The following is a 16320-nucleotide window of genomic DNA, read 5'->3' as shown; positions in this document are numbered from 1 at the left end:
CCAGTGATCACATAGCGACTTACCAGCGATCCTGACAAGTTGATATCGTTGTCGGGATCACTGGTAAGTCGCTATGTGTGACTCCAGCTTTAGGCTGAGGTGGAGACGTAGCGTAGGGGAGAGAGAGAGAGAGAGAGAGAGAGAGAGAGAGAGAGAGAGAGAGAGAGAGAGAGAGAGAGAGAGAGAGAGAGAGAGAGAGAGAGAGAGAGAGAGAGAGAGAGAGATTTATCAGCTTGGTAGGCAGAGAGTCGTCCACTCACCCAGAGAAGCTGTAGGTACCGGCTCAGGAGGCTGAGAAGGAGGCTTGTTGGTGTGGCTTCTATCCGAGGAACCTCGGCGTGAATGATCCTTGGCTGCCGCTGTATCATCTGCCTGGGGATGCGTGTCCTGTCTTGGTGAAGACATGCTTGCACGCAATAACCATATCCCCAAGGTTTTATATAAGCCCCTTCATTATGCTGGTACCTCCCCCCTCCAGGTGCACCTGCTTGTCTTAGGCGCAGCTAATTTGTCTGCGTCCGGCCTGGAATACAGCCGCCGGGCCGCTGTGTAAATTAAATCGATTCTCTTTTTTTTTTTTCCTAGGAGGGGGCAGGGAGTGCTTCTACATGCCCGCGATGCTTCCTTGAAACCGCGCTGTGCTGAGGAACCTCCGGTAACCCAGAAGTTCCTCCTTACCATTTCCTGTCGGCGCTGCATGTGCGTCTCCTCCTGGTCGCTGAAGCTTTTCTGAACGCTGGAGGCTAACGCCGTCCCTCCGGTTCCGCGCTCCCACACAGACCAGGATGGATCTTCCCCGAATCCCGGCGGTGTGTAGATCTGCAGGGGAACCCCGGTTGGCCTCACCCAACACCGACGTTTCTGCCTGCACTGCTGTGGCCCCAGTCGAGGAGGGAGCCGATTCACAGCACTCCCCCAGTCGCTGCTTCCGGACCGGAACCCCTGCCGTTCACGCAGACACTGCACAGGCGGTTCCCTGGTCCAGGCATGAGTTTGTAGGAGAATCCTGCGGTTTCCAATAGGAACAGGAAACCAACTGAGGAGGAGAGGCGGACCGCCCTCTTTTATCTCTGTAGGTTTCCTGTTCCTATGGGCGGATCCCTCTTTGCAAGTGGGTGCTGTCGTGGCGAAGAGTAAAAAAGCGGTTTTATTCTTCGGGTCAGTACGATTACAGAGATACCTCATTTATGTCTTTTTTTATGTTTTGGCGCTTTTATGCAATGAAAACAATTTTATATAAAAAAAATAATTATTTTTGCATCGCATTATTTTGCGAGCTATAACTTTATTTTTTCGCTGATGATGCTGTGTGGCGGCTCGTTTTTTGCGGGACAAGATGACGTTTTCAGCGGTACCATGGTTATTTATATCCATCTTTTTAATCGCGCGTTATTGCACTTTTTGTTCGGCGGTATGATGATAAAGCGTTGTTTTTTATTTTCGAAGGGGTTCACTAAAGGGGTTAACTAGTGGGACAGTTTTATAGGGCGGGCCGAATGTGGCGATACTAAATGTGTACTTTTATTTATTTATTTATTTTTTAATTTCCAAAAAATAAATTTATAAATGGAGTATTTTTTTTTTTTTTATTTATTTAGGGATTTTTTATTAATTATTTTTACACTTTTTTTACTTTATTTTATTGTCCCGGGGGGGACATCACTGTCTAGTGTCAGATCGCTGATCTGACGCTCAGAACAGCTCTGTGTCAGATCAGCGATGTGACAGGCGCTGCACAGGCTTCCTCCGTCCCTGCTCTCTGCAGGCACTGAGGAAGCCGCCTCCCTGCAGGACCTCGAAGGCCCCCGCGGTCATCTTTGATCTGGGGTCTGCAGGGAAGGAGGCCCTCAGAGCAGCGCAGCACATCGTGCTGCTCTGGGGGTCTCAGGGAAGCACGGAGGGATCCCCCTCCCTGCCGATGCTTCCCTAATCCCCTCGGTATACTGCGATCATGTTTGATCGCAGTGTGCCAGGGGTTAATGTGCCAGGGGCAGTCTGTGACCGCCCCTGACACATAGTGCCGGGTGTCAGCTGTGATAATCAGCTGACCCCCGGTCGCGATCAGCGGCGGCCCCCCCGGGATCGCCGCTGATCGCTTAGGCGTACTATCTCGTCCCCGGTCATACGGGCCCGGTTATTGTGGACGGGATAGTACGTATGATGTCAGAAAGGGGTTAAAAGAAGTGGTTTTAAACTTGTTCGGACACATGGACCATCTTCCCAAACCGAACGCTTTCCTTGTATAATCCGCTAACTACAAGGCAATTTTACCTTTTTGAGCAGAAAAATCCATTACTGTTCGTTATCAGTTTAGCAAAGTATGTGGCAGTGCAGGAGTTAGTGGAAAGAACAAGATCTATGCTTTTGCACTGCAAGAGGATTTGTGGAGAGTTGTCAAATCCCAATCTGTATGTTGGAATCCCCCACCCCTAAAGTTGGGGCCTGACTTTTGGGAAGAGGTGAGAGGTATGAGGGTTCCTTATGAGCACTTTTGTTAATAGGTTTCTTTAGAAAAATCACCAGACTGAAGCTCTATCACTTCCTCTGGAGAGTGAAGTGACCGCTGGATTGTCCACAGGGATCACGCAACGTATCCATGTTAAAGGGAATCTGTCACCCATTTTTAGTGATATCATGTAAAGATAGCATTCAATTCTGTGTCACAAAAGGATTATATTAGTAGTTTTGATTCCCCCTGACCCCGCACCTTTGATGCATAAATACCTTTTTTATCAGGGTATACAGGATGTATACAGGATGGGATAGTGGGAGCAGAGCCATGTATACAGGATGGGAGAGTGGGAGCAGAGCCATGTATACAGGATGGGAAAATGGGAGCAGAGCCATGTATACAGGATGGGAGAGTGGGAGCAGAGCCATGTATACAGGATGGGAGCAGAGCCATGTATACAGGATGGGAGCAGAGCCATGTATACAGGATGGGATTATAGGTGTGGGGCCATTATATATATGAGGGATTACATGTGTGGGGCCATCATATATATGGGGGATTACATGTGTGGTGCCATCTTGCTATACATGGGAGTATTATATGTGTGGGCCCATCTTTCTTTATATGGGGGATTATATGCATGGTACACCTTTTGAATATTTGCCAAATATGGGACCATCTTGTTGCAGGAAAACAAGCCCAGTGCTCCCACTGATACAGGGAAACAAGCCCGGTCCTCCCACTCATTCAAAACCTATGGTGAGTTGAGTCACAATCACATTATAAAAGATGCCATGCTGTGCAGAAACTGTAGTGTATCCTATGACGTAGTTCACACTGTTCTATATAGAAAACTTTCCACTAATCTGGAAAAAAACAGATCCATTAGTTAAACATGTGAATACAGCCCCCTGGTCATAGTAACAGGTGTGTAATAGAAAACAACACAGGGAATTGTAAATAATAGGAAACGTTCACAAACTCTTTAGACGCGACCATCTTTTATTTTTTCTTTAGCAAACCGTCTCATGACAATGGATCGTGTAGACAAGAATATTAGGAAAAGAAAATAGCCACCAAAATTATTTTTTGGTTTGGGGTCACCGCAACATGAGGAACTGTATTGCGGGGTCACGGCCTTAGAAAGGTTGAGAACCACTGCTTTAAGTGATCATTGGGATTGCCAATGCAGACACCATTGGAACGGCACCAGCATCAGCAGGGGGTATAAGAGTTATTATTTTATAAGGGGGGGGGGGGGGAGACATACGGATTGAGAAGGGGGTTGCCCAAGTAATGGACAAACCCTTTAAAGGAAACTGCAATCTGTTACACGCTTGACATGTGTAATAGTACTCAGCTGCCTGCATGTTGGGATCACTCTTATATTTGAAGGAACTTTTTCTTTTAGAGTTTTTTTTCTTTAATATCATAATCTTCTCTTTTTAGGTACATTATTCAGCCATCTAAAGAGGCCTTGTCATCCTTTTTACTAGGCACTTAGGCTGTTTTACTTATGGGTTTTACTTTTCTATACTGGAACTGTGTACGTATAGAGTATATGCCTGCACTAGACACTTCACTCTTCTTGTGATTCAGGATCCTTTACATATTTTAACGTATGTCTCACCCCATTTACGGTTATGCATAACTGGGGCTAGTTCAGATTTTTTTTTTCTTTATTCCTTTGTGTAGTCTTTTCTCATGATTAAAAGATTTTAATTATTGTGAATCACATCTAGTTGGCATTTTCGTCTTTCATGTGTTGTCTTGTAAGTGGGAGTTGCAGCTTATGAACACGTTTACAGCACCTTGATTTTTCATTTCCACCTTCTATTCTTATGAAATTATTCATGTGTCGTTAGCATGGTCTCCTTTTCAGTGGATGTCAAATTAAAATCCATTGAGATCCATTTTGAAAAGAACAGAAACCTTTGAACTTCATGTATTCCAATACAAAGAAATGCTTGTGTTCCGTCTTTCCTAATCTTACCTCAATGACCAATGCAACCATTTTGTTACCATCTGCGTCAGGATTTGCAGACTTGTAGTACTCCAAGTCAAAATATAATTTACAAACTGTATCAGCAGGAATTACTTCATAACAATGAGCCAGGGATTGTGGCCGTTTACTAAAAGGAAATAAAAACATATATATTATATACCTGTGTGAGAACACAGAATTTTATCTCAATTAACCAGACATTTATTTTCAGCAAGCGAGGAAGAATCGACTGTTATCTATATGTTGACTTGAATTTATGTGATTCTGGTTGATCAAGAAAACACATACTTTTGTTCGTACATGTCTGTCATATTGCCTTGTAAATTGACATTTGATGTAACATACTGTGCTGTTATACTGGATAAATAGTTCTGTTTGCGGATATGCTAATTTCACATTGTCCATGCCAGTCAGTTTGTTGGCATTCAAAAAAGAGGAGGAAAACCTATGCAAACTGATCACATTATCAAACAATGTGAGTTGGTCATCACCATTTCTCCCCTTATGTGTGATGATGGATTGAAGGACACTTGTTAACTCCTTTACAACTGATGGTGGTTTGCATGTTAATGACAAGGCCAATTTTTACAATTCTGACCAATGTCTCTTTATGAGGTAGCAACGCTGGAACGTTTCAATGGATCCCAGTGATTCCGAGAAAGTTTTTTCGTGACCTATTGTACTTTATGATAGTGGTAAATTTTCTTTTATATAAATTGTTTGTGAAAAAAAATGGAAATTTGGCAAAAATTTTGAAAATTTCACAATTGTCATGCCCTTAAATTAAAGCGATATGACACACCAAATAGTTAATTAGTAACATTTCCCAAGTCTACTTTACATCAGCACAATTTTGGAACCAAATTTTTTTCTTGTTAGGAAGTTATAAGGGTTAAAAAGTTGACCAGCGATTTTTCATTTTTCCAACAAAATTTTTTTTTTTTTTTTTTTTTTTTAGGGACCACAACACATTTGAAGTCACTTAAATAAAAAAAAAATCCAGAAGTGACCCCATTCTAAAAACTTCACCCCTCAAGGTGCTTAAAACCACATACAAGAAGTTTATTAACCCATCAGCTGCTGCACAGGAATAAAACATTTAACTTTTTTTTCCACAAGAAAATTGACTTCAGATCCATTTTTTTTTATTTTGACAAAGGTAACAGGAAAAAATGGACGCCAAAACGTGTAATTTCTCCTGAGCATGCCAATACCCCATATGACGAAGAAAACTACTGTTTGGGTGCACGGCAGAGATCGGAAGGGAATGAGCGCCATTTGACTTTTTGAATGCAAAATTTGCTGGAACAAATTGGCAGACGCCATGTCAGGTTTTGAAAGCCTTCGATGTGCCTAAACAGTGAAAATCCCCCAAAAGTGACACCATTTTGGAAACTAAACCCCTTGGGAACTGATCTAGATGTGTAGTGAGCACATTGAACTCTCAGGCGCTTCACAGAAGCTTATAATGTGTTGAGCCGTAAAAATAAAAAAATAAAAAAAAAACAAAAACACATTTTTCTCACAAACATGTTTTCAGCACAAAATATTATATTTTCATAAGTGTGACAGGAAACACAGCAGAGCTTGGAAGGGAAGGAGCGCCATGTCACTTTTTGAATGGAAAATTTGCTGGAACAATTGGCGGACGCCATTTCGCATTTGGAGAGCCTCTGATGTGCCTAAAAAGTGAAAATCACCCATAAATTACAGCATTTTGGAAAATAGACCCCTCAAGGAATGTATTTAGATGCATGGTAAGCACCAATATAGAAATAAGTCTGAAATCACTCAAAAGTTAAAACTAAATTTGAAAAAAAGAGTTACACAAATTGACATGCGAGTGTCATTCAAGACCGCAGCATGTCAATTTCTCCGTAAGAGAGAACTATACTGAATGCGGTAAATCTGCATGGTTCAGTGAATAACACCACAATTTATCTGCGTTCAATAGAAAGCATTTCTTTGGACGCAGCAGACAGTCACTGGGTCAAAAGCACCACTAGTTCTGAATCGTGTTCACCCGGCCTTATAGCCCCCACTGTCTCCAAGAAATGGTCAGTCCAAAGTGCAGCTTACTAGCTGTTACCTTTTTGTCTAACTTACTGTTCACTGCATGTTCAAGTGTAATCTGTCTCTAACAGCTGAAATCACATTACAAGTTAAGGCCCAGAATACTCTCAAAAATAGAAGTGTTTGCATTTTGTTAATTGATAGAAATAACTACCGTAAGTGAATGAACAAAATATTGCCTCCAAATCAGCATCAAAATATGCACACAATTTTGGAAGAAACTCAAAGTAAAGCATTTTGAAAATTAACCACATATCTTCGGTGGATGAAATTTTGCAAAATGCTTCTGTCTCTTCATGTAATCCCACACAGAGTCGATGTTGAGATCAGGGCTCTGTGGGAGCGAAATGATCACTTCCCGGATTTCTTGTTCTTCTTTATACTAACGATAATCTGATATTAGTTGTATGTTTGGGATTGTTGTCCTGATGCAGGATAAACATGGAGTCTCTCTCATGCCTTGATGGCATTGCACGATGGATAAGTATCTGCCTGTATTCCTCAGCATTGAGGACACCATATTTCCTGACTAATTTCCCAACTACATTTGAAATGCAGCTTTAACTTGCAAGATCCCTCTATCATTATTCACTGTTACCTGCAGATACTCATCACTGTACCATTCTCCAGGCCTTTGGCAAACCATCTGCGGGTACAGAGAAATATTTCCCATTTTGACAGTAGTCCTATATTTTGCGCATAGTAGAGTCACTTGGCTTTTTTTTATGGGTTTTTGGCCAGTTCTTCCATGAAGACCACTTCTGACCAGACTTCTCTGTACATTAGATGGGAGTAGCTGGGTCCCACTTATTGCTGCCAGCTCTGAGTTGATGATATTGCTGGACACCTTCCAATTTTGAAGAGAAGTGAAAATGATCTGTTTAATTTTATCTGCTGTACCAAGCTTTATTAGCCAACCATTGCATCTATGTTATTTATTATTATAACGCCATTTATTCCACGGCACTTTACATGTGAGGAGGGGTATACATAAAACATTACATTAATGTTCTTCAACATTGATTATTTTTGTAGTGTCCTCAATGCTGTGAAATACAAGAAGTTACTTACTCATCATGCAACTGAATGGCTGTAAGCATCGGGTCGTTTTTCCTGCTGCATTATAAATTTGGTGCCAATTTCATTAAGAAGTTTCATAACAGTAAATAACAATGAGCCCTGAAAGTGATAATATACCCCCCACTGAGGACTGATCTCAAGACCCTCGTGTCTGTCTAAAGGTACTGTCACACTAAGCGATATCGCTAGCAATATCGCTATAACTTGTGACGTTATAGCGATATCGCTAGCGATATCGCTGTGTCTGATACTTACCTACGACCGCTCCCCCGCTGGTTATCGCTGATCGCGCGAGAACGTCCTGGACTGTTTCTCGTCGTCAGCTTCCTGTGGAGAGGCGAGCAACGAGCGTGGAGCCGGGCGGGAGGACGTAGGATCGCCTAGTGTGACAGGTAAGTGACAGGTAAGTAGCGACCCCCGTCCCCAGCGATGTCGCTGATGAGATCTGCCTGTGTGGCAGCTCACTAGCGACCACTTAGCGATGTACCAGCGATCCTGACCTCGTCATATCGCTGGTCGGGATCGCTGGTACATCGCTAAGTGTGACAGTACCTTAAGATTACATGTGTGGTCTAGCCAAATATTTTTCTAATATGATTTTTTTAATTGTAAAAATAAAGATTTATATTTTTTAAATCATTTTTAGTTTGCAGAATTCCTTTCACACCTGCCTTAAACTTTTGCACAGTCCTGTAGTAAGAATAGTGTGTGTAATAAACATAGTTTTAACTCCTTCCCAACATGTAACGTACATGTGCCATCTGGTGCAGGTGTTTGTGTAGCCAAGCCCACTCCACACACAGATGATCGGCTGTGCTAGAGCCATCACTAGTCACCAACTGGCAGCGATTGGCGCTTGCTTCAAATGCTGCTCTTAAAAGTGAAATGTGGCTGTCAAGTGACTGGTAATATAAAATTAACATCTGTTCGCTGCTTGGAAAAAAGAAAAAAAACATGGCTGAGAAAGTTTGCTTCAAAATAGGGAATACCATAGTTATATTGAATCTTTTAAAATTCAAATTCAGCAGCTTTGTCAAAACTTTCTGAAAGATTCAATTTACAGCAAACAAGTCCTGCCAAGCCTTTAATTTTCCAGAAAATATGTTTAACAGACTACGGTCTACTAAAAAGTGTAGTGAACCCCCAATGAGCTCTTTAAAGCATACACAGCCCTAGAATTGTCAAAGCAACCCCAACATATCTGTGTATGGGTAAAATGATAAGCGAAAGCCTTTAATACACTGCACTAAAATACTTTTTAAACCCCTTAAATGGAATCTGTCAGCAGATTTTTACTACCTCATCTGAGAGCAGGCTGAAGTAGGCAAAGAGAAGCTGAATCCAACGACATATCACTTAGACTACTGGATGCAGCCGTTTTGACAGAGCTTTTAGATATAGTAATGCACAGTATATGTACAGCTGACCGTGCCCACACCAGGCTCTCAGTGTACAAAGTTCACAGATAGTGAGGTGCCCATCACAGGAGGGGCGTTGCTGGACCAGGAGGCACAAGACCAGCTAGTCACAGCAATGATAAGCACCTGGTGCTAAAACAATAATTGTAAGAGTAATCATTAGTGGAGAAGTTGGAGTGTGATTGATGTAGTACTTTGCATTTTTCCCTGTTAAAAACCATTCTGTTAGTTGCTGCCCACTGCTCCAGTTTATTTATATATTTTTGAATCCTCTCTCTCTTCTCTAGTATTAGCTATCCCTCCTAGCTTTGTGTCATCTGCAAATTTAATCAGTTTACCCTCAATTTCTTCATCTAAATCATTGATAAAGATGTTGAACAATACAGGGCCCAGGACAGAGCCCTGTGGTACCCCACTTGAGACATTCTTCCAAATGGATGTGCAGCCATTTACAACCACTCTTTGGGTCTGATCACTAAGCCAGTTATGAATCCACCTAACAATTGCCTTGTCCATTCCATACTTAGTCATTTTTTCAATAAGGATTGTGTGAGATACTTTGTCAAATGCTTTGCTGAAGTCAAGATATACTATATCTACAGCATTTCCCTGATCCACCCTGTCAGTGATTGTCATTGAAGGAAATTAAGTTAGTCTGACATGACTAACAATGAGACAAAAATGAGCGAAAATTCCGATTTCCTCTTTTCAGCTGCAACAGCCAAAATCCAGTGATCTTTGAGCTCGCGGAGACTTCACTTATTGCAGAAGGCACTGGGAATATGAAAATTCTCTCCTGAGGACTCTTCCAGGTTTCAATAGATAGAGAGCAGGTTTTGGCTACAGAAATAAAAAAGTAGCAAAAATGCTGCAAGTGAACATAGCCTTACACGCCTGGAAATTATAGGCCTGTAAGTTTAACCTCGACGGTTATAGGAAGTTTCGCCCCCAGCAGTTCGCCCCCAGGTACATTTCACCCCTATCATTTTGCCCCCAGGAAGATTCGCCCTCAGCATTTCGCCCCTGCATGTTTTTCCCCTGCATGTTTTTCCCCCAGCAGTTCATCCCCGGATGTTTGTACCCTGTTTTGCCCCCAGAATTTTGTGTTTGGATGTTTCACCAGTTTGTCCTTGTGGTTCATAAATTCCTGTCCGTCATCAATCCACGTCACAAAAGTACTGTACAGAGTGCTGCACTTTTGTGACAAGTTAAATCAACTGTTTCCATCTGTAAACCTCACAACTGATTGCATTATAGTGTCAGAGCATTTTGCCCGCACTTTTCACAAGACATTTTCCAAAACGTTTCATGTCATTCTCCGCAAGGAGAAACAATACTTTGTGAATATCGGTCAGATGCCTCTCACACAGCCAAACCAGATGTCACACTCTGCACTGACGAGGGGCAGTACCCCGAAACACAGTGTCTGCAAATTGAGATTCTCGTTGTGGCTTTTATCCTAAGTCATGTAACAAGGCTCGTTAAAGGGTCGACATTGACTTTTAGGATTGCTACTTCCAATAGGTGGCACTAGAGTTCTAGCCCTCTTTCTCTCTGAAGAGACAATTTACATATTTCCCAGAGGAGCATTGCGGCTTTAAGTCTCCTCATCTCCCCATGCTTAGCATGTCATTCTCCACAAGGAGAAACAATACTTCTTGGATATAAAACATTTTTGTGTTGCAAAAACATAACACGAAAAAAAAAAAACAGATTAAAAAAAATGTAGTGTGAATGAGGTCTGATTTAGGTGGAGATTGTAAACCACTCTAAAATCAAAATATTTTGTAAACTTTTACCTGACCCAGCACTGACCTGCTTTTTTGCAAGTTTTGTTGCAGATGTAACAATTTTCATGTCAGGTGTCCTGCAAGTTACATTAGACTAGCTTTTATTCCATCTTTACATCAGAATATAGCAGTGTCAAAATTCTCAACAAAGAGAGAGGTGTACTAGCACAAAAAAAATCAGCCAGCTTCCACAGCAATTCACTTTCTACAAGTATGAATTCAGTTCTATTCAAACGTGGGAAGAAGAAGTTGGTCTATGAGAATCACATTTACATATTTTCCAAATGAACGGCTGACGATGTCCATTCCATCTGGGTGTGTGAAAAATGGTCGACTTGCAAGGGACGTGTCTGGACCAATGAAGGATCTGGTGAAGTGATGAAAGTAACCAATCCCCACAACCACGCAGCACAAGCAGCAAGACCTGAAGCAATCCGACTTGTCAATGAGGCAGTCACCAGGGCAAGGACAACACAGGAGACACCACATCAGATTCTCACAGAAGTCATTTCAGGAACCCATTCTAATGTTGTAGCACTTCTCCCAAAGAAAGCATCACTGAAGAGAACAATACGATTATCAAGGCAAATTGGCAATATTCCAAAGTTGCCCCAAACCCTTGATCAATTTGTTATTCCCCTGGAGTTCAAGGAGATCAATATTGATGGTATCCAGCAGCAGTTCCTTCTGCATGACTCTGGTGAGCATTTAACATTTCCATAAAGCAGAATTATTGCAAAGTTTATGTTGCACAAATGTGAAAAATTATATATTACACAGTGCTGATATAGAATACTATGTGATTATTTTTTTGCCTTAAAGGGAAACTTTGAGGATAGTATAATGTAGGGTGAATCCTACTGATTCCAACTATGCCTCACTTGTTTATTTGCAGTCTGATTCTCTGCTCAGCTTCAAAGTAGAAGTCCTGCCTTTAAAGGGAATCTGTCACCCATATTTAGTGATATCATGTAAAGATATCACCCAATTGTGCATCCCATAAGGATTCTATTAGGGCTTTTGACTCCCCCAACCCCGCACCTTTGAGGCATACATACCTTTTTTATCTTGTTACGGATGTATGCAAATCGCCGCGGTCCGATGGGCGTGGTTAGTCGCCTTCTCCCCCCCCCTCCTCGGCTTGCTGCACATAATCTTCAGCTGTGAATATCACAGATAACGTTGGCTTGCGCATTGTAAAGCCTCCGGCGCCTGCAGAGTATGCTTTGCCCAACTGTGGGCGAAGCATATAATCGCTACTGCGCATGTGCCGGTATTTTCCAGTGCGGTCTATGCCCCGGAAGTCTTCACATGGAGGACACACTTCCGGGGCATGTGAACTTTTTTCATCAGCATGAGGATGGGATTTAGACATTTACGTTGCATATGACCCCGACCTAATGAACCACTGAGTTAGTATGCTTTTTTTTTCACAAATACTTCTTACGTTTGCTCGTTTTTCCTGATGTAAACCTTTTATTGTCATGGAATTCTGCATTTTACTAGTTTTTGCTGCCGTTAATCCTTTCACGACTTTGAAAATGACAATTTTGAAGCTTGGAAGCATTTTTAAATAGGAATATATCATTTTTCACTGGGACAATACATGTCGTAGAAAAAAAACAAACTATTGTTTAACCTCTTCACACCAGATTTTGCTTCAATTTAATGTTTCTGTTATAAAATCAGAAAATCTGAAGCAAAATGAGAGTTTTTAATGTGAGATATGAACAACAGATGCTTCCGATTAGGAAAATTTATTGTGAATTCATCCCGAAATTCTCTGCTACTTGTTACTTTTTATTTTGTCTCTCATCGTTTCATGTACTAATACTTTCACTTTTAACTAGGAAGTGGACACAGCCATTGTTAGGGTTGTGGATCACACTAAATATAAAAAATAAGAAAGTGCGATCGCAACCTGGGGTCCACCGTGCAGAGATGGTAACCTGCTGCTCGGTAATGGCGGAGTACTAACTGAACACCGGCAGGTTAACCACTGACCCAGTGTATACAGGAGCGAACTCTGTTACTTCACAGAGCCGCTGGAACAGATGCCAGAGCCTGTTAACTTCACAGGACTCAGCAGGAGGAGTGCTATTAAATTAAACGGTCACAGGACCTTGCCCCAGATACAAGGGATAGGGTCCCTCTAGACCATCAGTGGTCGGTTCCGTGGCTGCAATGCCAGCAGAAAAGTAATATAAATGTACAAGTAGCGCACAAGTGTGCAAGGCACCACTCTGGCATGCGCCACTAAGCGGCCAGGGTTGGGCTAACCAGCGCACAACTTGCGCGTGGCGCTGCACTGGCAGGTGCTATGACTTGGCACAGTACGGTAGTGCCACGTACAGGATGACACTACTGGATGCTAGTGTGTGCTGACACTTAGGAGCGAGAGCATAGCCACCCATTGGCGCTGACTATCTCTAAACCCTATAACAAGCACAACCAAAGGGAGGAATCATAGAATCATAGAATCGTAGAGTTGGAAGGGACCTCCTGGGCCATCTGGTCCAACCCCCTGCTCAAAGCAGGATTCGCTAAATCATCCCAGTTAGATGTCTGTCCAGCCTCTGTTTGAAGACTTCCATTGAAGGAGAACTCACCACTTCTCGTGGCAGCCTGTTCCACTCATTGATCACTCTAACTGTCAAAAAGGTTTTTCTAATATCTAATCTGTGTCTCCTCCCATTCAGCTTCATCCCATTGCTTCTAGTCTTTCCTTGTGCAAATGAGAATAAAGTTGATCCTTCTACAATGTGACAGCCCTTTAGATATTTGTAGACAGCTATTAAGTCTCCTCTCAGTCTTCTCTTTTGCAAACTAAACATTCCCAAATCCTGCAACCTTTCCTCATAAGACAGGGTTTGCAGACCGGTCACCATTCTGGTCGCTCTTTTCTGAACTTGCTCCAGTTTGTTGATGTCTTTTTTAAAATGTGGTGCCCAAAATTGGACACAATATTCCAGATGAGGTCTGACCAAAGAGGAGTAGAGGGAAATAATTACTTCACGTGATCTAGACTGTATGCTTCTGTTAATACATCCTAGAATTGCATTTGCCTTTTTTGCTGCTGCATCACACTGTTGACTCATATTCAGTCTGTGATCTATTAGTATACCCAAGTCTTTTTCACATGTGCTGTCACTTAGCCCTATTCCTCCCATTCTATATATGCTTTTTTCATTTTTATTGCCCAGATGTAGTACTTTGCATTTCTCCCTGTTAAAAACCATTCTGTTAGTTGCTGCCCACTTCTCCAGTTTATTTAAATCTTTTTGAATCCTCTCTCTCTCTCTTCTCTAGTATTAGCTATCCCTCCTAGCTTTGTGTCATCAGCAAATTTAATCAGTTTACCCTCAATTCCTTCATCTAAATCGTTGATAAAGATGTTGAACAATACAGGGCCCAGGACAGAGCCCTGTGGTACCCCACTTGAGACATTCTTCCAACTGGATGTGCAGCCATTTACGACCACTCTTTGGGTCCGATCACTAAGCCAGTTATGAATCCACCTAACAGTTGCCTTGTCCATTCCATACTTAGTCATTTTTTCAATAAGGATTGTATGAGAGACTTTGTCAAATGCTTTGCTGAAGTCAAGATATACTATATCTACAGCATTTCCTTGATCCACCCAATCAGTAATACCATCATAGAAGGAAATTAAATTAGTCTGACATGACTTATTAGTTACAAACCCATGCTGACTCTGTTTAATCACTTCATTCTTATCCAGGTATTGACATACATGTTGTTTAATAATTTGTTCAAAGATCTTTCCTGGTATAGAAGTCAGACTCACCGGCCTATAGTTGCCTGGGTCCACCTTCTTCCCTTTTTTGAAGATAGGAACAACATTTGCTCTTCTCCAGTCTTCTGGCACTTCTCCTGTTCTCCAAGAATTTTCAAAGATTATGGAGAGGGGTTCAAAAATTTCTTCTGCTATCTCCTTCAGTACTCTGGGGTGTAATTCATCTGGACCTGGAGACTTGAATACATTTAGGTTAGCTAAGTGTTTCCTCACTATCTTTCTGTTTATAGATATCCTGGATTCTTCTATTCCCTTAATAGGACAGTGAATAACAGTTGATGTTACATTTCCTTTCTGAGAGAAAACAGATGCAAAATAGGAATTTAAAAGTTCAGCCTTCTCAACATCCTGTCTTACCATTTCATCATTTTCATCCTGTAAAAATCCTATAGCATCTTTGACTTTTCTTTTACTTTTGACATATCCCCAAAATCCTTTATTATTGCTTTTGACATCTCTTGCAAGCCTCAATTCATTTTCAGCTTTAGATAATCTGATTTGTGCCTTGCAGGTTCTGCAGACAGCATTATATTCTTCTTTAGATATGCCTCCTTCTTTCCATTTTATAAACATTTTTTGCTTCCTTTTTAGCATGTGCTTAAGTTCTGTGTTCATCCATCCTGGTTTCCTTAAATGCTTCCTATTCTTCCCTCTTTTCGGAATTGTTAACAACTGTGCTTTGAGAATTTCATTTTTCAAGATTTCCCATCCTTCCTGGACATTTTTGTCTTTAAGGATATCCAGCCATTGGATCCCTCCAATTCTCTTTCTGAATCCCTTAAAATCTGCCTTTCTGAAATCTAACCTTGACGTCTGAGTCTTCACAGGTCTTCCGCCTCTAGTTATCCAAAATTCTAAAATAGCATGGTCGCTACCTCCTAGGGTCCCAGCCACTTTTACCTCCTCAACCATTTCCTCCCTGTTTATAAGGATTAGATCCAAGGTAGCAGTTACCCTTGTTTTCTCCTTTACCTTTTGGAAGATAAAGTTGTCAGCAAGAGAGGATAAGAATTTCCTTGACCTGTTAGTTTTGCCTGAGAGAGATTCCCAACAAATGTCTGGATAGTTGAAATCTCCCATGACAACTATGTCATATTTTTTGGAGAACTTGGCCATTTGATGCATAAAGAGTTCATCCATATCTTCAGCTTGCACAGGCGGCCTGTAGTAAATGCCTACAATGGTGTCCTTTCCATTGTTCTGTCCTTGTATTCTTACCCAAACAGTTTCCACAGAACTCCCAGTCTCTGAAGCTTCAATCTCTGTGCAGATATACGCATTTCTAACATACAATGCGACACCCCCTCCTCGTTTATCAAGTCTGTTTCTTGCAAATAAGTTGTATCCTTCTAGTCTTGTATTCCAATCATGTGTATTGTCCCACCAAGTTTCAGTGATTCCAATGACATCATATTTCTTTTCCTGTGTTAGTAGTTCCAATTCTCCTTGTTTGTTGCCCATGCTTTGTGCATTAGTATAGAAACATTTTAGTTTGTGATTGGTTTCTCCTTCTCCAATATTTTTTTTAATTAGATTCTTTCGTCTTTGTTCTTCCTTTCCACTTCTAATAGCAGAGTTCTCAGTAGCATTTGTCAGGTGTATGGCTTTTTCTGGTCTTTTGCTTCCCTTCCCATGTTGTTCTAGTTTAAAGCTCTCCTTACAAGTGTAGCAAGGTGACTTCCAAA

General features: G+C 41.5%; 1 protein-coding gene across 7 annotated transcripts in view; it reads right to left on the bottom strand.

Moving 5' to 3' along the window:
• The window catches only part of PRIMPOL (primase and DNA directed polymerase), a 192628-nt gene that overhangs the window by 68210 nt on the left and 108098 nt on the right, over positions 1 to 16320 (bottom strand). For all 7 annotated transcript variants that reach the window (XM_073578332.1, XM_073578318.1, XM_073578350.1 and 4 more), the window contains one exon: positions 4446 to 4584. In XM_073578332.1, coding sequence (XP_073434433.1) covers positions 4446 to 4584 — 139 coding nt within the window. The remainder of the gene's footprint in view (positions 1 to 4445; positions 4585 to 16320) is intronic.

The sequence above is a fragment of the Dendrobates tinctorius genome, unplaced genomic scaffold (assembly GCF_039654945.1).
Source record: "Dendrobates tinctorius isolate UK_male_01 unplaced genomic scaffold, ASM3965494v1 ptg000008l, whole genome shotgun sequence".
Taxonomy (NCBI): domain Eukaryota; kingdom Metazoa; phylum Chordata; class Amphibia; order Anura; family Dendrobatidae; genus Dendrobates; species Dendrobates tinctorius.
Note: the sequence above shows the minus strand (reverse complement) of the source record. Positions and strands in the feature narration are given on the sequence as shown.